The sequence below is a fragment of the Vombatus ursinus genome, unplaced genomic scaffold (assembly GCF_900497805.2).
Source record: "Vombatus ursinus unplaced genomic scaffold, bare-nosed wombat genome assembly UNPS02010320.1, whole genome shotgun sequence".
Lineage (NCBI taxonomy): Eukaryota > Metazoa > Chordata > Mammalia > Diprotodontia > Vombatidae > Vombatus > Vombatus ursinus.
Genome location: NW_020950098.1, coordinates 7,358,497 through 7,380,285, shown reverse-complemented (window position 1 = coordinate 7,380,285; position 21,789 = coordinate 7,358,497). Strand labels below are relative to the sequence as shown.

The window sequence follows — 21,789 nt, the reverse complement described above, 5'->3', positions numbered from 1 at the left end:
CAGGCAATAGGGAGGCATTAGTCTTTATTGAGTATGGAGTAGCATGGTCAGACCCATGCTTTTAGCAAAGTACCTTTAGCTATGTAGAGAATGGAAAGGACTTGAAGGAGGGAGACGGGAGGTTGTTTCAATAATCCAGGCCGGAGGTATAAGGGCCTAAACGAAGGTGGTGGCCATTTGAATACAGATAGATGTGAGAAGAGATGTAGAGTTAGAAAAAGACAAGATTTTGCAAATGCAGATACGTGAGGTAAGGGATCAAGGAGCCAACATTGCAAACCCAGATGACTGGAAGGATGATGACTGAGTTGTTGTTGTTTTGGGTTTTTTGAGGGGGTTGGACAGAAATAATGACTTTGGAAGAGATTTGTGTTTTGGAAAAAAGATAATGAGCTCTCTTTTGGAAGTCAAGGCTCAGATATCTATTAGGCATCTAGTTTGAAATATCCAGTTGTCAGTAGAAAGTGCATAACTGGAGCTCATGGCTGAATACATCTGATTTTGGAGTTATCTGTGCAGAGAAGAGTGTTGGGAGAGAGAGAAGTGGGCCCAGGACAGAACCTTATTGTTCACACACAATTGGGGTAGAGGGGGAAGTGATGTGAGTGATGCACTAACAAAAAATATTGAGAAGAAGCAGACAGGTAGGAGAAAAACCAAGAGAGGAAATATGGGAACCCAAAGCAAAGAGAGCATCCAAGAGGAGAAGACTGATCAAAACAGTGTCATGTTGCAGAGGTTGAGAAGAAGACGACTAAGAAAAGACTATTGGATTTGGCAATTAGATTATTTATTACTGGAGAGAGTAGTTTCAGAATTGAGTCATAATGTCATAAGCTAGATTACAGGAGGTTGAGAAGTGAATGAAAGCAGAAATACTAGGAGTAAAGCTACCAATGAGTATGAAAGTAGAAGAATGTAAGTGGTAGAGCCAGGGATGTTTTCACTAGACCCCACTATTAAGAAGAAATAAAAAAACATTTATCTTGTGCTGCCCTTCTGTCATTGATGTGTTTTTCCAGTAACAAATTTTATTGAGCCATTTTTTTCTTACACGTTCTATTTTTGAACAAAACTATGCATTTTTGGAATTTGTAGACTGAGGGATAGAACTTTTATTCTGTGCAAAGATATTGAATCAAGTATAAATGTTACCATCATTAGTTAATTAGCTGACCTAGTTGTACACAAAGCCTTATTATAGGATGAATCACCCATTTTGTAGGAGACTTTGGGGTAAAGAAATGAGCCAACAAATGATTTAGATCATTGAAAGTGCTCGTGTAATGTAAATTACATTCATCTACTCCTTACTCAGTTTGTTGGAAGTAATAGTATATGAAAAGGGTCTTCTTGCCTAAATCTTAACATTCTTCAAAAATGCTGGATTGTAACTTCTTATTTTGTTTTTTTTGTTTGTTTTGTTTTTGTTTTGTTTTTTGCTTAGTACAAAGTAGTTGTTCCCAAAATTGGAAATATACTAGATCTTTGCACAGCTCTATCTACTTTGTCAGGGGTACCAGCTGATAAGGTAAGATTCTTTTTTTTTTTTTTTTTTTTTGAGACAAATACATATAACCTAACGTTTAAGTTTTCAGCATTGTAGATTCAATTTAATAGCAATTTTTTTATTTCCTTTTAGATGATAGTTACTGATATATACAATCACAGATTTCACAGAATATTTGCTATGGATGAAAATCTTAATAGTATTATGGAACGGGATGATATTTATGTGTAAGTTCACATCATATGTTGTGCAATAGATTATCTAAGAAACATTTACAAAAGAAATATGCCATTCTGAAGTTTTATGGTCACTATTCTTCTTACAGATTTGAAATTACCATTAATAGAACAGAAGATAATGAGCAAGTCATAATTCCTGTTTGTTTAAGAGAGAAGTACAGACACACAGGTTATAGCCACCATAGTGGTTCATCACTCTTTGGCCAACCTTTTCTTATGGCAGTACCTAGAAATAATACTGAAGATAAACTCTACAATCTTCTATTGTTGAGGATGTGGTAAGTGCCTGCCAATTTCCATTAAAAGTAAATGAGAAATCTAAATAAATGTCTAACAAAGGGCATGTAAAATACTTTCAGAACATATATGGGTGGCTGTTATTCTTGGAGGGTTGAGTGTTGATAGGCAGCATTTTAAAAGATTCTTCTTTAACCCCCGCTAAAAATATTTTTTGTGCTATTATGTTTACCAATTAAGTTATGTAAATTCTTGGCAGATAGCAGTCCTGATCTGTCATTTCCTTCCTGAGCAATAACATACTCTTTTCAGTACAAATCCATGCTCAGTGTATTTTAGTGCTAGGAGAGGAACCTTAGAACTCATCCAATCCAGCACCTTCATCTTACATATATGTGGAAATAAAGTCTCTTGAATGTTATTGTGAAGAAAAGGCATTATCTTTGCCATTAACTTAAAAATAAAGTTAAATTTAAGACATATAAGTTTTAGAATTAATTTCACTTGTTAGAAATAAAAGAAAATGTAAATGCAGTACTGGTCAGTTTTACTTGTCATACTGTTTTATAGTGTGAATTTACCTTTGAATAATACCTAGGTCTGAAAACTGCCCACCAAACTTTTTCATTATAAAGTTACTTGCGATTGATAACAAAGAGTGGGGGGAGAGTGGAATTAGACGTTGTAGAATATACAATATATGGTTTGCCCTGATTTTATTTTAGCCGTTATGTAAAAACATCTACTGAAACTGAAGAAACAGAAGGATCCCTACACTGCTGTAAGGACCAAAATATTAATGGGAATGGCCCAAATGGAATACATGAAGAATGTTCCCCAAGTAAGAGTTGCCTATTTAAATTTTAGAAAGTGTTCACTTTCACTGTTGTTTGAGGTGTATTTGATCACCAGCAAGAACTTAATTCATTTTTTAAATTGCTAATTCATGTCCTTGGAAATAGCTCTTAGACTGTATTGGTTTTCATTCTTTAATTCCCAGCACCTGGCATAGTTGTGCTTAATAATGGTGGTAGAGGACAGGAAAAATGAGCTAACACTCTTGAAGTCCATGGGATTCATTTTTAAAACTAGTAAATTTCTGAAATGAACGGTCTTTTCTTCAAGTAATTTATTAACTTCTGATTTACAATTTAAGAGTGAAGAAAATACATCTTCAGGCTTACTTGAAGTTTTTGTTTGGTTGTTTTTAACTATTATACCTCCTCAGGCGAAATGGAAACAGATGAGCCAGATGATGAGTCCAGCCAGGATCAAGAACTTCCTTCAGAGAATGAAAACAGTCAGTCTGAAGATTCAGTTGGAGGAGATAATGATTCTGAAAACGGATTATGTACTGAAGAGACTTGCAAAGGTCAACTTCTCATGGGACACAAAAAGCGATTATTTACATTCCAGTTCAACAACTTAGGCAATACTGATATCAACTACATCAAAGATGATACTAGACATATTAGATTTGATGACAGACAGCTTAGACTAGATGGTAAGTTTCTTTCTGAATAAGGCCTTGAACACTAATTTGGATCAAAAATATGTTTGTTTGTTTTTTGGTCTATGGAATTTATGTACAGAAATTTACGTACTCATATTTATCTTTTCTTAAAGTTTTTTTCTGTCTACGAACAGGACAATTTTAACCACTGTTGGAAACTTTAATTTCAGAAATGAGTAATATCTATTCAAAACTTATATTGCAACTAAATTTGTATTGAACTTATGCCAATAAGATCCCTTTTTAAAAAAAATTGCTAATTTATGGAAATGTCCTTGGAAATAGCTCTTACACTGTGTTTGTTTTCATCTTTTATCCCCAGCACCTGGCACAGATTAAGCTCATAGTAAGTGCTTAATCAATGATTATTGAAGTAAATGAAATAGAATTCCCCTCATTACCCAAATATGTTAAAAATGCTTATTTAAACATTGACAGATTAAACACTTTTAGATATTTAAAAGGAAAAAATATGTTTTTCATCTTAGAAAGATCTTTCCTTGCTTTGGATTGGGATCCTGAATTGAAAAAAAGATACTTTGATGATAATGCAGCTGAGGTAAGTCACTTCATTAATTCATTGTTTAGCATCCTAAAATTAATGATGCACACTAATTAGAGTGTTGACATGTATGTTGAATCTGTTTAGTACACATAGTTTTTCAGCAGGCTAAAAGAGACAGAGCTTTTCAAAAAAGACCAGTAGTTCAAGCATTTGCCAAAAAATACTGAAAAGTTCATTAAAATATGTTTATATTTAAAAGGTTGTGGTTTTAAAGGCTATTTTAGAAACTTGTTAAAAGTATTAGCTACAATATGATTTGATACTTTCAGAGAAATTCTTCGTATTTTAGGAGCTTGTCGTTATTTTTCGTAGTAAGGATGATATCACTAAAATGAGTTTTGTTTCATTTGTTCTCTTAACTCAAGAAATACTTCTCTTTAGGATTTTGAAAAACATGAAAGTGTGGAATATAAACCTCCCAAAAAACCTTTTGTGAAATTAAAAGATTGCATTGAACTTTTTACAACAAAAGAAAAGTTAGGTGCTGAAGATCCTTGGTAAGAGACAATGTTAAATAATTGTTTCTAATGATTTCCTGTAAGGATTTGTGCCTCAGGTATGTCCTTCTTGATGTGAAAAATTAACTGATTATTAGCCCCTTGCTTGATAAATGGTTAATAAACACTGATTTAGGTGGTAAATCTATTAAGTGATAGTATTACTTTGAGAATGTGCATAACTTCAACTATACCTCTGTGTGTGTATGTCTGGGTATAGCTACATTTACATTTTCAGATTACAGAAATATGAATTAAATTCCAGTTCACAAATTTTATAGCTATTCTAAAATATTTGTCATGGAAAAGTCCATGTCTTAATGGATTTCAGGTAATCCAGATGTCATCCTTGTAAATTGTGCTTTTATGTATTTTTATTCATCTCGTTAAATGATTAAAATCTATTAGAACATATGATAAGAGGAAAGAAACATTACTTTCTGTTAAAGGTGTGGGAAGGGCTTCTCTGTTTTTTTTTCAGTTTGTTAATATTAATTTGTATCGTTTGCTGCTTTTGTTCATTAACCAAGTTTCCAAATATTTCTCTTTATTTCAGGTACTGTCCAAATTGTAAAGAACATCAGCAGGCTACAAAAAAATTAGATTTATGGTCACTGCCTCCAGTACTGGTGGTACATCTTAAACGTTTTTCTTACAGCAGATACATGAGGGATAAGTTGGACACATTAGTTGATTTTCCTATTAAGTAAGTTTGAATTTGCATTTGCTAAATATTAGGAAACCACTAATGTTTTTTAGAATTAATGGAATTCTCATTCAAGATAATTTAATATTTTAGTTATAAAAATGTGTTGACAATGTAAATCTGGATAGCACTTGGTGATGACAAACAGTAGAATAAGTTTAAATTCTGAGTCCCCAAGCAAATTTTACTCTATCCCAGGGCCTCCCAGAAGTACTGTTTGGCAGGCAAAAGCCAACAAATAGGAGATGTCTGAGAAGTAGTAATATCTGTAAAAAAAAAAAAAAAAAAAAGTAAAATGTTACTGACAACAGAAAGTGATATTTACTGAATTTGTAATAATCTATCAATAACTTGAGTTTTTCTCTAAACAGTGACTTGGATATGTCAGAATTCCTTATTAATCCAAATGCAGGACCTTGCCGCTACAATTTGATTGCTGTGTCCAACCACTATGGAGGGATGGGAGGAGGGCACTGTAAGTTGACATTTTATGTATTATCTGTAGTCATAGTCTATAAACGTCAAGATTTTAGTCATAGATATTAAAGGTGATAAGGTTTTTAAGGTATGAATTTGAACTTGTTAATTTCTTGGGGGGAATGTCCGTACAGTGAAAAACAAAATCATTATACGTTAGAGATAGACTCTTAAGATCAATCACTGAACACCTACTGTCCAACCCTAATTTATTTAACAGAGTCTTGTGTTTCTCTGTAGCAAAAGATTAATTTTAAGTTTCATGCTACTCTTACCAAGGAGTATCCAAAAAAATAATAGTCTGTGAAATTGTACCTGAGTTTACGTACAATGATGTTTTATAGCTGTCTTAAGAGCATATGATTAAGGAGCTGGATTTTACTTTCTTAATCCCAGTTGTTATTTATCTAATACAAAAAAGAAGGGAAGAGTGGAACAAAGGCAACAGGGTTCAAAACAAAAAGTTGGGGTGTGATTTGTTCAATAAAGATTTACTAAGACCCTGCTCTCTATTGGAGAGGCATTCTTACACATGCTCTGGATACAAAGACAAACAAACAACCATCCTTGCCTTCAAGATACTGGCATCTTCCCCAGAGGTGCAGCAGATAAATAAATACAGGATAATTTGAAAAGAAAGAAAGCACTAATAACTATGTGGATCAGGAAAGGCTTTGTAGAATGAGCCTTAAAGAAAAAAAAAAGAAAAGCTTTAAGGATTTATTAGTTTTTCTTTTGGCATTTGTAATGTGAATTGATTTAATTGACTTGAAATGAGAATTTGTGAATTGATTTAAAAATTACTTAGGTACCAAATATATGATTTTTTAAAATTAATATTTTCTAGAAAATCTTAGGATAGTGAAACTTTAGAGTTGACAAAAGTATGGCAAATAATTTTCTTGGTATGTAACTTGGAGCAGAAGGGATGTTAGTCTCATTCAAGTTGTTCAATATCGCAAATGGTCTATAAGAAATAACTCCTAACCAACACACAGGTAATTAAGCATTTTGTGGATTTTATAGATATGTTTCATATATGTATGGTTTTCCCATTTAAGTAGTTTTAGGCAAAGTATTGATAACTCTCTAAAGGGATCACGTTTCACTCTAGATACTGCTTTTGCAAAAAATAAAGATGATGGAAAATGGTACTATTTTGATGACAGTAGTGTCTCAACTGCTTCTGAAGACCAAATTGTGGTAAGTACCTGCTTTTGTTGTCTGTAAATCAAAAAGATTTTTTTAGACTGTTGAAATTAAATTTAGATATGAATAAAAAATACCCACAAAAAGGGATATAACCTAGTTAGTTTTGTATATAAGTATTATATTTTATATAAGTATTCTAGTGATTCAGGAGTGATAAACATTAGTTCCCCTTGATATAAGGAAATGTAGAGTTGCCAAGCAGATAAGTCTGTCTTTTAAGTTTGAATAGTAACAGAGACAAGGTTGCAACCTTTTCATAGGGGCCCTTCATCTATCCTCCTCTGGAATCTTGCTTCATCAGTCATCATTTCTCTTGTCTTATTCTTTCATCTTTTCCTCTGCCTACAAGCATCTTCATTTCTTTCCACCCCTTCTCCAGTACTCTGGCTCTCTTATCTTATCAGTGTATATTTTCCCTCCATGCAGATCATATTATGCAGATCATAATCCATCCATGCCTTCCTGGCCTGTGCCAGTCTTGTCCATGCACTCAAAAAGTTACTACAGGGGGTCCACCCAGTATGCTATTCCTTGTGTTCTCTTGGCATTGGGTGGATGTTAGTGAGTCAATAAACATTTGTTAAGCACTCTTATATACCAGACACTGTGCTAAGTCCTCAGATTTGGTTACCCAGAGAAGTTCGTCAGTGTTGTAAGTCAGTTTCAGGATGGCATATTTGCGTGAGTTCTGGATTGTAGAGTAGGCTCATGCATTTTCCCAGTCACCAGTGAAGTGAAGCAGAACGGTGTACTTGCGTGATGTTTTCAGCAGTGTTATCAGACGCCTTCAATGAGTACGAAAACAGCATCAAGGTCAGCTACCTCACTGATGATAAATTATTTAACTTGAGAAGGCTACAAGCCAAGACTAAAGTAGAAGGAGAGTTGGTGCATGACTTTTTGTTCACAGATGATTGTGTACCCAGTGCAGCCTCTGAGGCTGAAATACAACAAATCAGTTTTCTATTGCTGGTGCTAATGTTGGCCTGACAATTATCACCAAAAGAAAAAAAAAGATGTCCTCCACCAGCCAGCACCATACCATCCATACATGGAACCATTGATTACAGCAAATGAAGAAATTTTGAATGCTGTGAATAAGTTCACTTACTCTGCCAACATACTTTCTAGGGATGTACATATAGATGATGAGGTTAACGCACACATTACTAGAGCTAGCTCAGTGTTTGGGAGGCTCTGAAAGAAGGTGTGGAAGATAAGATGTATTAGGCTGCCTACCAAACTGAAGGTCTACAGAGCCATTGTACTGACCTCATTGTGGTATGTCTGTGAAACCTGGACAGCATACCAGCACCATGCCAAGAAATTGAATCACTTACATTTGAATTGTCTTAGGAAGATTTTGAAGATCACCTGGCAAGATAAGGTACTGGGCACTGAGGTCCTTTATTGAACTAAACTGCCAAACATTCAATCTCTATTACAGAGAGCACAACTCCAGTGGACTGGCCATGTTGTTCAAATGCCAAACATATCTCTGCCTAGAAAATTCACACAGGGCAGGCAGTCACATGGAAGTCCCAAGAAGCAGTACAAGGAACTTTGGGATCAATTATGAGATATGGGAGACACTGGTACTGGACCGCCGAGCATAGCATCCCCACATCAAAGAAGGCCCTGTGCTCTGTGACAAAACAGAATTGTAGTAGCTCAAAAGAAACCTGAGGTGTGCACATACTGAGACTTCTCCACTCCAAATGTCCACGTGGACTATTTGTGCCCAACCTATGGTAGAACCTTCTGAGCTTGTATTGTGTGTTGGTCTTAGAAGTCACAGTCAGATGCATTCTATCTTGACTCCAACATACTGATGTAATTTTGTTCTTCTTTGAGCACAAAGGACAGCAACCAACCAGTGAAGTATTCAGAATTTTAAAAAAAGAGGCAAAAGACATTCCCTGCTCTCGAAGCTTACAGTCTGATGGAGGAGACAACAAGCAAAGAAATATGTTCAAACAAGCTATTTGCAGGGAAAATAGGAAATAATTTTAAAAGAGAAAGCACTAGAATTAAGAACAGTTAGGAAGGCTTCCTTTAGAAGATAGGATTTTAATTGGGTTTGAAGGAAGCCAATACGTGGGAAGGGAGGAGTGAGGGCAGCATTCTAGGCATGGGGGACAGCCAGAGACCATGCCTATAGTCTCATTCATGGAACAAAAGCCAGTATGACTAGAGCAAAGAGTACATGGCAGGGAGTAAGGTGTAAGCAGACTAGAAAAGTAGGAATAGGTTATGAAGAGCTTAGAACACCAGAGGATTTTGTATATGATTCTGGAGGCAATAGTGAGCCTCTAGAGTTTATTGAGTAAGTAAAGGCGGGGGCAAGATCTGCTTATGTGATATGATTAGACCTGTGTTTTAGGGAAATCACTGGCCAAATGGAAGGTGGATTGTAGCTGGGAGGGACGTGAGGGAGGCAGACTCACCAGCAAGCTGTTCCAATAGTGTGAGCATGAGTTGATGAGGGTCTGCCCCAGGGCAAGGCAGTAATATCAGAGAAGAGAAGGGAGCATGTTCAAGAGATGTTGCAGAGGTAAGATTGACAAGCCTTGGCAACAGATTGTATATGGTGGGGTGACGGGAGGTAGAAGAGGGTAAGAGATAGCACGGAGTCAGAGTGAGTATGGTGGACTGAGAGGATGTGTTGCCCTCACGAGTAATAAAAAAAATTAGGAGGCAGGCAGAGTGTAGGAGGAATGATAATGAATTCCATTTTCAGCATGTTGAGTTAAAGATGTCTACTGGATGTCTAGTTCAAGATATGTGAAAGGTAGTTGGAGATGCAAGATTGGCAGTCAGCAGAGAGGTTGGGGCAGGATAGGTAGATTTGAGAATCATCACCATAAAGATGGTAATTAAATTCATGGGAGCCAACGAGATCACCACCTGAAATAGTACAGAGGATGAGGAGAATAGGGCCCAGGATAGAACCCTATGGGACATCTATGGTTAGACAGCTGGATTAGCATCCAGCAAAGAAGACAGAGAAGTGGTCATATAGCTTGGAGGAGAACCAAAAGAGAATGATGTTCCAAAATCCTAGAGAGAAGAGAGTAACCCCAACCCTAAGCCCTGCACCTATCAAAGTCAGCAGAGAGGTTGAGGAGAATGAGAAAAGGTCATTGAATTTGGCATTTAAGAGGTCACTGGTCATTGATAACCTTGAGGAAGTTGGAAGCCAAATTGTAAGGTATTAAAAGGGCGAGAGGAGAGAAAGTGGAGACACCTAGTGTAGATGGCCTTTTCAAAGAGTTTGATCACAAAGGGCAGAAAAGATAGAGGATAATAGCTGGTGGAGATGGATCACATGAGAGTTTTTGAGAATTGGGGGAGACATGTACATGTTTGTAAACAGTAAGGAAGGAGCCAGTACACAGAAATTGAAGATGAGTGATAGAATTGAGATTAGAAAGGGGGCAATCTGTTGAAGGAGACAGGATAGAAAGGTGTCTCTTGAACAAGTAGAAGGGGTTAGCCTTGGTAAGGAATAAGGCCATTTCATCATGTGAGACAGGAATGAAGGAGGAGATAGTGGCAGAAGGCATCTAAGTGATAGAAGATGAAGAGGGGAGGAGGAGAATTTGGAAGTAATAGATGATAGGAGTTGAGGAAGAAAGGAGAAGACAGCTTTGCCTTAGTACCTCTCTTTTAAAACTGTCCTTTTCCTGTAGCTTCAAGTACCCTTTTTCTCTCACCCTTTGTGCTCAAAGTATATATGCCCATACGCAGGAAGAGATTGGCCAGCTGTTAAAGCCAGCCTAATTTTAATGACCCTCAGATGACCTTTAAAATCATTTGCTTGCCTCAGTCTATGTTTTATTATAGGATACCTCAATCTAGGCATGAAAAAATCTAGACCCAATAGATATCCTCTTCCTGTCTGTCCACTTAGTCCATAGGGCTTTTTCTTCCTGTTTACTGTTATATATAGCGTGCTTAGATTCATTGAGCAGAAAAAAATTACCCCATAAAGAAAGTGATTTTCTCCATTTGGTCAGTTGCTTAATAAAGCTCTAATAACTTGCTAAAATAAGCAAGTAGTTTTATTCCTCAAATTATATGAATGAGCTGGACCTCATCTATCAGTATATATGTAGCTTGGATAGATATTGCAAATACAAAATGAGAAGAATTCAGAATTGAATGAGAAGAGAGTGAGCTGTCTTTATTGCCTTTGGGAAATTACACAAATCTTTTAATGAACCCAAACTTCTACCTGAAAACAAAGGTCCATCTTTTTCAAGCCAGTATTCAAGTGATGTATATTTGCAAATCAAGGAATAATATAATCCAAGAAGAATTAAAGTTGAGAATCATTCAAAGATCTTTAAAGAAGATTATGTGGCCATGAGCAGACTGTACACATTACAAAACAAGGAATTATGCAAAAGTATAAAAGGATGGTATCCGAGAAATATTTCTCTTGTCCTTAAAAAAAAATTTGCTTCGGTTCAGTCATCTTTCCAGCGTACTTACCATCCTCTCCTTTCCTGCCAAAACTCTGGGGTAGAGATCAGCAGACTCATGATACTTGCTTGCTTTTATACTGCCTGAGAGCTAAGAGGGGTTTTTATATTGTTAAATCAAGTTATATTGTATTTTAAAATCTAAAAAGCATTCTTGGGCCACAGGATTTGGCCCTCAGTTAGTAATTTGCTGATCCCTTTTCTGGAGAAGTTATTTTACACTTGTATGTGTTTTTCTTTCTTTCATTTAGTTCAATACCTCCAAGTCAATTTCATCTTCCTGTGCCTCCATTTTCTCATCTGTAAAGTGAGCAGATTAGAGTAGATGGTCTCTAAAGTTGCTTCCAATTCAAAAAACCGTGTGATCCTTGGGGGTCCACCTTCTTCCTCATTCTACTGAACCTGCCTTCTCAATGATGAATTTCTTTTTAATTTTTTTCTTTTTATTGTTTTTTTGTTTATTTGTTTTATATTTTCTTCATTTCCAAATACATCTCTCCTCCATCCAGCAAGCTATCTCTTGTAATCAGGATTAAAGAGAATAAAATGCAGTTTAGCAGCATTAACCAACACATCAACAAATCTGACTCCACAAATAATGTTCCAGACCCATGGTCCCACATCTCTGCAAAGAAGGGAAGAGATAAATTTTTTCATCTCTTCCTTGGGGCTAAGTGTGATCATTATAATTGTACATTGTTCAATTTGTTTTTTCATTCTTATTGTCAAATGTAGAGTTGGAAGGGACCTCAGGGGCAATTTAGTCCAAATCCCTCGTTTTACAAATAGGGAAACTTAGGCCTATGAATATTAAGTGACTTGCGTAAAGTCTCACAGGCATTAACCACCATAAGTGAGATTTGAACCCAGGTTTTCTGACTCTAGAGTTAGTACTGATTCCACTGTACCACACTGCCTTTTTATTTATTACATTGTTGGAAACATTATGTATATATATATTGTTTTCCTGGTTCTGCTTGCTTCACTCTTCATCAGTTTGCCCACATCTTTCCATGGTTCTTTGAGTATTTTTTATTCATCACTTCTTGTGGTTTAGCACTATTCCTTTACATTAATATCCAGTAGGTTTTTTTTAGCTCTTACCCAATCAGTGGACGTTTGCTTTTTGTCTAGTCCTTTGCTACCACAAATATTGCTGCTATGACTATTTCATTCTATCAAAAACCTTTCTGTGTTTGACTTCCTTGGGATATATATGCCTAATGGAGGGATAGTGGAATAAGAGGGTATGAAAATTTAATCTACTTTCTTAGATTAAATGCAGGTGGCTTTCTAGAGTTATTAGACCAATCCATTTCACTGATCAAATAGTGCATTACTGCACCTACCTTTCTACAGCCCCTCCACCCTTGACCCTTCCCAACTTGTGTCATCTTTGCCAGTTTGCCGATTGAGGTGTAAAACATGAGTTGTTTTTGATTTGCATTTCTGCTATTATTAGTGGTTTGTGGTCATCTTTTATAAATAGTTTGTAATTATTCTTTTGAGAACTGTTCATTTCCTTTGACCATTGATTTGTTGGGGAAAGGCTTTTGCTCTTATGTACTTGTGTTAGTTTTCTATAAATTTTAGATCAAATTTGTGGGGTTTTTTTTTAACTCCAGTCAGCAGCTTCCTCTTAATTTTAACTACATTTGGTTTTTTTTTTTTTTACAAGTTTTTCAATTTTGCATAATTGAAATTTTATCCCTTATATGGTTAAGAATTTGCAGCCCTTGCCCATAGCTATGAAAAGTACCTGATCTTATTCTCTTCGAGTTTTGGGGATGAGTTTTTTGTTTTGTTTGTTTTGTTTTTGTTTGTTTTTTTAAATGATGTGACCTTTAAGTGATTTTTCTGCTTTGAGTATATTGTGGCATGTGGTGTAAGATGGTGTAAATCATATTTCTGCCAAACTGTTTTCCAGTTTTCCCAGCAGTTCTTCTGAAATAGGAAGTTTTCTTTTCTTGAGTTTATTAAAGACTACATCATTGAGATTGCTTGATTCTGATTCTTCCTTATGTATTGTTTTACTTTTCTACTTTTTTTAAACTTACCTGTTATTATTTTGCCTCACTCTAAAAAGTATCCCCATGGCAAAACAATGGTATTTTAATCTCCAATCCCAGTGACCTTTTCTTAGTCATTATCCTCCTCAACTTCATAATGGCCCTTTTGACCTCCTCTTCCTTTTAAAAACTTTGTTCTTTAGCTTCTTTGACATTCTACTGTGTACTGACTGTACCTCTTTTGTTTCCTTTATGCAAATTATTGTCAAAGACTGGCCTAGATAGCAGAAATTTTGTCAAAGTCTACATGCTGGAGATACAGAGACAAGAGTAAAACATTTTGTGGCCTCAATTAATCTACCTTCTGACTGAGGGAGACGTACCTGTATGAACTCAAACAGAATATATACAAAATAAACACAAGGTAGTTTGGGAAGGGAGAGTACTAGCATCTAGGGAGCTTGGCAAAACCTTGCAAAAGTTGACACTTGAGGTGAGTTTCAGAGGAAGTGAGGGATTCCAGAAGGTGAGGAAGGAGAGTGAGCCAAACCCAAGCAACAACTAGGCCAAAGACATGGAGACAGGAAATGGAGCACCATATATGAGGAACTGCAAGTGGAGTAGTAGGATCAAACCATAGAGTTTGTGGAGAGGGGGAAAGCTAATAAGAAGCATGGGAATGTAGGAGAGAACCAGACTGTGAAGAGTTTAAAATGCTTGACAGAAGAGTTTATATTAGATCCTAGGAGTAATAGGGAGATACTGAAGTATAGATTGGGTGAAAAAGAGGGGTGGGTAGTGACATGGTCACACCTGTGCCATAGGAACATCCCTTTTATCAGTCATATTCAGGATGGATTGGAGTAAGGAGAGATAGCAGGTAGTGGGACCAACCAGGAGACTATTGCAATAGTCCAGGTGAGAGGTGATAAGGAGTCCTGAACTAGGGTGATGGTTTTGTGAGAAGGGGAGAGGTATCGAAAGTGTTTTGGAAAAAGAAATGACAAGATTTAGTCACTAGGTATATGGATTGAGGAAGAGTGGGGAGTACACCATAATAGCAAGAATGTCATACTCCTGGTAGTAATAGGAAAGTTCAGAACGTAGGGTGGTGTGGGAAGAAAATAATTAGTTTTTGACATATTGAGTTTAAGATGACTGTGGGACATCCCAGTTTGAAATGTCCACTAAGCAGCTGGTGAGACTGGGGTACAAGAGAGAAACTAGGGTAAGAGGAGATGGTTACCAAGTGAGAGAACATAGAGAGAGAGAAAAAAAGAGGACGGAAGTCAAATCCTAGAGGTCTCACACACAGTTAGTGGACGTGAGAATTAATGATTATCCACCAGAGAAAAGTAAGTAGTGGTATAGAGAAAGTTAGGAGGAAAACCAGGAAAGAACCATGTCACCGAAACCCAGAGAGCAGATCAGTTGTAAGTGGCACAGAGGTCAAGAACAATGAGGACTGAGAAGAAGCCATGAGATTTGTCAGTTAAGAGATTGGTGGTAGCTTGGATAGAGGCTAATAAATAATAAATTTTATCCTCAATCAGTAGGATGCCTTTTGACCAAAAGCATCACACAATTAAAAGAATATATCAGCTAATTTGATTGGCCATCAATTCCTTCATTTGGATAAATGAGGGAGTTTGTGTAGATGATCAGGAAGGTCCCTTCCAGTTCTAAAATTCAAAGAATTCTGTTAGATCAGAAACTACAGCTTGCTTTCTGAGTTTGTAATTCCTGGACAGGGCTATATATGTATATAATCAATATTTAGTACATATTTTAGATGCTGTTTTGAACTAGTTTTGATTTACCCTTAATTACATTTATAATATAATTATGTTATTTAGTAATTTGTTGGTATAGTAGTGAGTCTGAAATAGTTTTTATTTATGTAAATAGGATTCTTCACTCAGTGTTTTTTATCTTATTACTAGAAAGAAAATATACCATGGTAAGTTTTAGTCCATTAAATGTTTTTTAAAGTAGTTCTGAGTGCCTCAGTTAACTAAATTCCTTTTTTATCCTGTCTACCTTCATTAAGTCACGTACTATTCACTTACTTGACTTCATCTTGCTTCTCAACCCATATCAGCCACCATCTGAAAATCATTACTATGTTAACACTCTTTGTCTGTCTGTCTGTGTGTCTGTCTGTTTGCTCCTACAGTCCAAAGCAGCATATGTGCTCTTCTACCAGAGACAGGACACTTTCAGTGGAACTGGCTTTTTTCCCCTTGACCGAGAAACTAAACAAGGTGCTTCAGCTGCCACAGGCATCCCATTAGAAAGTGATGAAGATAGTAATGAGAATGACAATGATATAGAAAATGAAAACTGTATGCACACTAACTAATGAAAGTCCTAGAAGCCATAAAAGAGAGACTTTCCTGCAGGTGGTTTCTGTTGAAATAATGAAGTTACCCACCACATTAAAACAGAAGTCTGAGATGGGGAGTTTCAAATAAGAGAATGTAAATCCTTTATCAGATTTTAACTTGTGCAGTACTTGAAGTGAAACACAATGAAAACTTTAACAGAAATTGTCTCTTAATACATTTACAGTCTTGTATTTACAAGCTAAATATATATAGGAAATCACAAATAAACCCCTTTTAAGTTTGCTGCTGTTTTGATGAATTATGTTTCTTTAATTGTTTTGAATGTGAGTTAACTGATGAGAAATGTTAAATTTGTGGATGTTGGTCATTTAATTTACTATAATAATTCTGCAAGAAAACAATGACTGAACCTAGTTTTTGGATGAACTTATTCATGTATATTAGGCAACCATTCATACTACTATGCTATTTAGCTGCACTAGTAAATGTGGCATAAATACTGCAGTAGTCTTCTTGGAAAACGAAATTTTCACATCTTTCCCTAATAATCAAGCTGGCCTCTTAAGAAAAACTGAATAATGTTGAAAGAAATAAGCTCAGAAAGGTCATTTCTCTTCGTGGTATCATTAAACATCAAGAATATTATGTTCCTCTAACTGCTGCTGTGGAGCAGGCTCTAGATTTCTTACTGCATATGAAGTCATTTTTCAGTTAAATATTCCTTATTGCTGTTGAATCTATTACTTAGACATTAAAATTCTTAACTTGCGTATAAGAAATGCATAACTTTAATCTGGTGTCAGTCCAAAGTTTAAATTTGTGCTGCTCATTTTTCTCTACCCCATTTTTTTCAGTTTGGCAACTTTCAGCTCTCCCAATTATTATAAAATAAGGTCAGACTTAATAGTATTCTATATCCATAATAATAACTGTACATCAAGCATAGATGAGATTTTTTTCATATACTTGCCTTTAAATCATTAATGGACAATTGGCTTTAAAGGTAGGTCTGTTAATTTTCTTTGTGTGTTCCTGATGGAATTCACCATAGCCTTACAGCTTTTCTCAGAAGGTAACTTGCTATAAGAGAATTGGCATTTGCATGTTCCAGAGTCAGAACCTGTACAGCATATAAAGCATACAAACCTTGAATTTGATTTAGTTAACCACATTCAAGGATTCAGGATGCCAAAAATATGTGTGAACATTTTAATCATTTTTTTTATTTGCTGCTTTCCCTTTGATCTAGTTGAAAGAATGTATTGTTGATTGGCATACAATACTGCCTTTACTAGGAAATCTTTTAAGTGCTGGGACATACTTCACATACCTACCTATGACCTGAGGAATTGCTTTGTGTCCCACTGTTATTGAAGCAAAAAGTATGATGTTCTTCACTTGAACTAATCAAATACAATAGGTTATAAATTGTGTATTGTAAATAAAAGTTCACTCTGTGAGTGCACATTTTGGTAAATTATTTATTTATGTTAGCATTAAAGTTAAAAAGAGGGGGAAAAGATGCATTTGACCAGGATAAACGAGGTATGTTGAACATGGCTTTTGCTTTATACCTTGATATTAAAGCTGGTGTTTCATCCTGGTATTTTAAAGCTGCTTTTTGGATTTTTTTTTGTTTGTTTTTTTTTTTCTAATGTAAACTAACCTCCTGCATGACAGAGGTTAAAATTTTGTCTGCACTTGAGTTCACTTGAGTTTACATTTGAAATGTGCATGTTTATTTATACAGATTTCAATAAAGCTATTCAAGGCCTTATTTAGTCTTTCATTTCTTACTCTGAACCTTTTGACAAAAGCTTTTATTTTATAGGTAGGTGACCAAAATGCCATTCATTAGTTATTGTATCGTAATTATAACTTAATTATTTGAAATGCTTCTAAACAAAAATGTGTCATCCTGATAAGGGCATATCATAAAGGCCAGTTTTAACTAAACATCTCTGTTTTGATGTTCATTTTTCTGAAAGAGAAACAGAAACTCAAAATTGTTTTTCTGTACCTAGATTGTAATTTTTAACTTAGCAAGGATAGATACATGTAAGACCAGAGATCTAAAATAGGATGGAGTCATAGTAATCCAGCCCCCTCTTTTACAGCTGAAACTGAGGACCAGAGAGTTTTTCACGTAACCCAATTTTATACACCTTGATAAAGAAAGTAAAAACTGTCCTAACACAACTGTAAATGGCAGAGACAGAATTTTAACTCTGGCCTAGTGACTCCAAGTTCAGTACTCTTTTTACTATACCTCAACACATTATAACTAATTTTAAATGTTTTAAATTATTACTATTGGGATAGAGATTTGACCTGTGATTTCACTCAGAGAGGAACTTAACCTTCCTTTTCATTTGTAGAAACTCTGTACGAGTGTGGCTCAGTACTTTCTCTGCAATTTTAAGTCCTAGGAGAGGTGATCTGCCCCTATCCTTTGGCCAACAAAAGGAAAATTAAAGCAGTACAAAAAGTTTAAACACAACCTCTAATTTAAAGGAAAAATTAACATTAATACCTTTGTATTTTAAAACCCTAACAAGAAGTCAAATGACTTAGCTTGATATGAGTATGTGACCATTTTTTAAAGTAGCTTAATTTAACCAAAACTGTTTTTTCATTAAATCAAATGTCACATTTTTCAGAACTTAACCCCCCTTTTAGATTCCATCTGTTTCCCTAACATAAGATCTGTTTTTTTTCCCCATATATCTGCAAATTAAATGATGCTACAATAGATTTTAGGTTCCTTATTCTTTTTTGTTGTTTTTGTTAATTTAGAGCATCTGAAGTTCATCTCTAGAAAGGAGCCTCATTGTCATTGAGTTTCTAAAATTTTATTTCATGTTTCTTGTACAAATCATGTTTCTTTTGTAACCCTATATTTTACATCCATCTTTTCTGGCACCTAAATGCAAAATCATTAATTTGTGACAATGAGTGAGTGCTTAGCCATATGGACAGTTTAAAATCAGGCTTATTGCTTTTTCTACTAATTACATGCTTTTATTAAAACAGAGGTAAGTAAGCCTTAGAAGAAATGAACCAGTGAGTAAGAGAATTTCAGGAGCATACTGTAGTTATTCAGAGTGGGAACCTACCCTTTCCAGGTTTGACCTTATGAATAAAGTTTGAAGAACTTTTGCATGATCTAGGTGCTGCCATCCAAGGTCTAGAATCTCAGAAGAACAGGAAGAAAAGTGAAGAAGGATGTTAATTTCTGAAGCCACAAAAAACTTTGCAAATTAAGAGAGAAGAAATGGTAGAATTTTGTTGTTGTTTATTTATTATTTTTGTCATTATTAAGCTAGAGATAGAAACTAGACTTGTGATTTCCTTGGTGTTAGGAACTCCCAAATGAGAAAATACCTTTTACCAATGAAGGTCAGAACCTTTTCTGTAACTTAAGAGTCTTAGAGAGTTCCCTCGAGCACTGAGAAGTTAAGTGACTTTGTACAAAGTTAACTCAAACCCAGGTTTTCCTGACTCTTTTGCCATTTCTATCTTATGTGCTGTGTTGCCTTGCATTGTTAGTATTGCTTTAATAATCTTACATAGACTAAAATACAAGTAAATTAATCCAAATACATTTGAAATTCAACTTTTTTGAAAATATAATTTATATTTGTTCTTATAACTTTTGAAAGCTCTGTTCCACCAAAGAATAGAAAATTAGCCAAGTGAGTTTTGTTCATGTAGATTCTCACTAACCTTTCTGTTTTGTTTCAAATTACATAATCAAGTTTGACTGTGGGGAATATTTCCTTTAGCACATCTGCATATATTCAGACTTGTACTGATTATTTAAATTCAGGAATTTACTCCTATGCTGGAAATTTATTGGCCTTTCATACATTCATAAGTATTTAATATGTTTTGTTCTTTACTATAAGCAAAGAATGTTGAAACAAACTACATAAATAGCAATAAAGAATACTTAAAACTGAGTTGAGAAAAGTAAATTGTTATAAATAATTACAGTGAAACCAGATTCGGGAATTTTAGATTTCCTATAGGTTAAATTCTAAGGAAATGAGGCATATCTTTTTAAAAATAGAGCTAGGAGTAGGAGATTTAAGTATTTGGGCTTGGAGTCAAGACCTGGTTTCAAATCCTGGCTCCTACCCTTGTGTGAACCTGCCGAAGTTATTTAGCCTCTGTGTGCCTCAGGAAATTCAATAGAACAGATTAACTAAGGCATTGGGAGGGTTTGAAAATGTCTTAGTGGAGAGAGTTACTATATTGAGTTCTGTGTACTGAGGAAATCACAAAGCTTTACCATATTGGCATATTAAAAATTCAGATCAGTTTGAAAGTCAGTTCTTTCAGAAGTGTCTAGGATATATATTCCATGAGTAGCTAAACTAATGTGTTTATCTCATTTGCATGTTATTTTTAATACAAATGCCATAAGAGAAAGTTATGTTTGTTCAAATATAAATATTTGAATATTTCATGGAATCATAGATTTAGAATTCAAAGGGGCCTTAGAGGCCATGTAATCCAGCCTCTTCATTTTCCAGTGTTTACCAAGCAGACAATCCAAGAGATGAGGTGATTTAGCCTAAGGCACCCAGGTAGTAAATAGCAGAGCCAAGATATGAAATGATGTTTCATCAATTGAAATGAACTTTTTCATTTGCAAAATTTTTTAATCCTCATTTTCAGGATTGAAATGAAATTCAATTGGGTTTGACTTCATTGCATCTTGAAAATAAAACCCCTACCAATTTTGAAAAACAGCTGTAGAAATGAGTCCATTTAGCCAGTGTCATTCCTGAGGGAAAATAATGAAATTATAAAAGGTACAAGTCAAATTCAAAGGTGGCATCCTAAAACACTTTAACCTAAATGGTTCAGACCCTAAGTCACTCATTTACCTTAATTTAAAATGGGCATGATACTGACATACCCTACACAAATATTATGATCAATATATGTGGAGTCAAAGATCTAGAAGGGCCCTCAGAGGCCATATAGTTCAGTCTTCTTTTTTGCATTTGAGGAAACTAAGGCTCAGAGATGTTATTTGCTTACTAGTAATAAGGGTCAGTGGTGGGATTTGAAACCAGGCCTTCTTAATCCAGATCCTGTGTTCTTTCCACTACCATGCAGCGTACCCAATTTGAAGAGGAAAAAGTGAGATTAACGTGTTTGTAACTAAAACCAAGGAGACTTGTTGTTTACATGAAGAGGAATGGTAAAAACATCCTTATATGTTGCCAAGAACAAAGTAGATTAAAGTCTTTAAAGAAGTCCTAAGAAAGAAAGCACAGAAAATCTTTGGTTAAGATGACTATCTAAAAGATCACAGAGAATCCCATCTCTTCAGAAATAAACCAGAACAATACCTGACAACCTCTGAATGAATGATAAAAGAACTTTTTTTTAATCCAGAAGTAAATTTTTCCATCTAGCCCAGTACTACACAAAAGTAGATCCTGAAGCTCATCAGAGGTGAGTTGAGGAGTTCACACCAGGGTCACCAGAAAGGCTCTGTTTCAGGGAAGATAATAAGCATACCCATAAATTAACCTGAAAGTTAATTTATACATTATAATATTATATGTGTGTATATATATGTATACACACACACACACACACACACACATATTGTAATAAATAGGGCCGCTAGGTGGCACAGTGGATAGATCACCAGCTCTGGAGTCAGGAGAACCTGTGTTCAAATCCAGCCTCAGACACTTGACACTTAGTAGCTGTGTGACCCTGGGCAAGTCACTTAACCCTGATTGCCTGAAAAAAAAAAAAAACCTGAAGCCAATTAGCAAGAAGGGGGAGAGAGAGTATATGTACATGCCATCATAAGCCCTATTAATTGGGGACCTGAAGCAGGATTCCCAACTACTTTGTCAAAAAAGAAGCAAAGACAGAAAAGGTCCCCAAAGATCACTTCATAGGAAGATAGCCCAACTGTACATTACTTTGAGCACTGGGAACCATGTGGTTGACAGGG

At 35.4% G+C, this 21,789-nt stretch overlaps 1 protein-coding gene across 4 annotated transcripts in view; it reads left to right on the top strand.

Annotated features, from left to right (window-relative positions):
* The window catches only part of USP15 (ubiquitin specific peptidase 15), a 157,309-nt gene extending 140,044 nt beyond the window's left edge, over nucleotides 1-17,265 (top strand). For all 4 annotated transcript variants that reach the window (XM_027854170.1, XM_027854169.1, XM_027854171.1 and 1 more), the window contains 11 exons: nucleotides 1,448-1,531; nucleotides 1,643-1,737; nucleotides 1,836-2,027; nucleotides 2,712-2,827; nucleotides 3,215-3,490; nucleotides 3,988-4,058; nucleotides 4,446-4,561; nucleotides 5,118-5,267; nucleotides 5,639-5,742; nucleotides 6,859-6,947; nucleotides 15,629-17,265. In XM_027854170.1, the coding sequence (XP_027709971.1) occupies nucleotides 1,448-1,531; nucleotides 1,643-1,737; nucleotides 1,836-2,027; nucleotides 2,712-2,827; nucleotides 3,215-3,490; nucleotides 3,988-4,058; nucleotides 4,446-4,561; nucleotides 5,118-5,267; nucleotides 5,639-5,742; nucleotides 6,859-6,947; nucleotides 15,629-15,814 (1,479 nt within the window). In that variant the 3' untranslated portion in view covers nucleotides 15,815-17,265. The remainder of the gene's footprint in view (nucleotides 1-1,447; nucleotides 1,532-1,642; nucleotides 1,738-1,835; nucleotides 2,028-2,711; nucleotides 2,828-3,214; nucleotides 3,491-3,987; nucleotides 4,059-4,445; nucleotides 4,562-5,117; nucleotides 5,268-5,638; nucleotides 5,743-6,858; nucleotides 6,948-15,628) is intronic.
* Nucleotides 17,266-21,789: the final 4,524 nt, after the last annotated feature.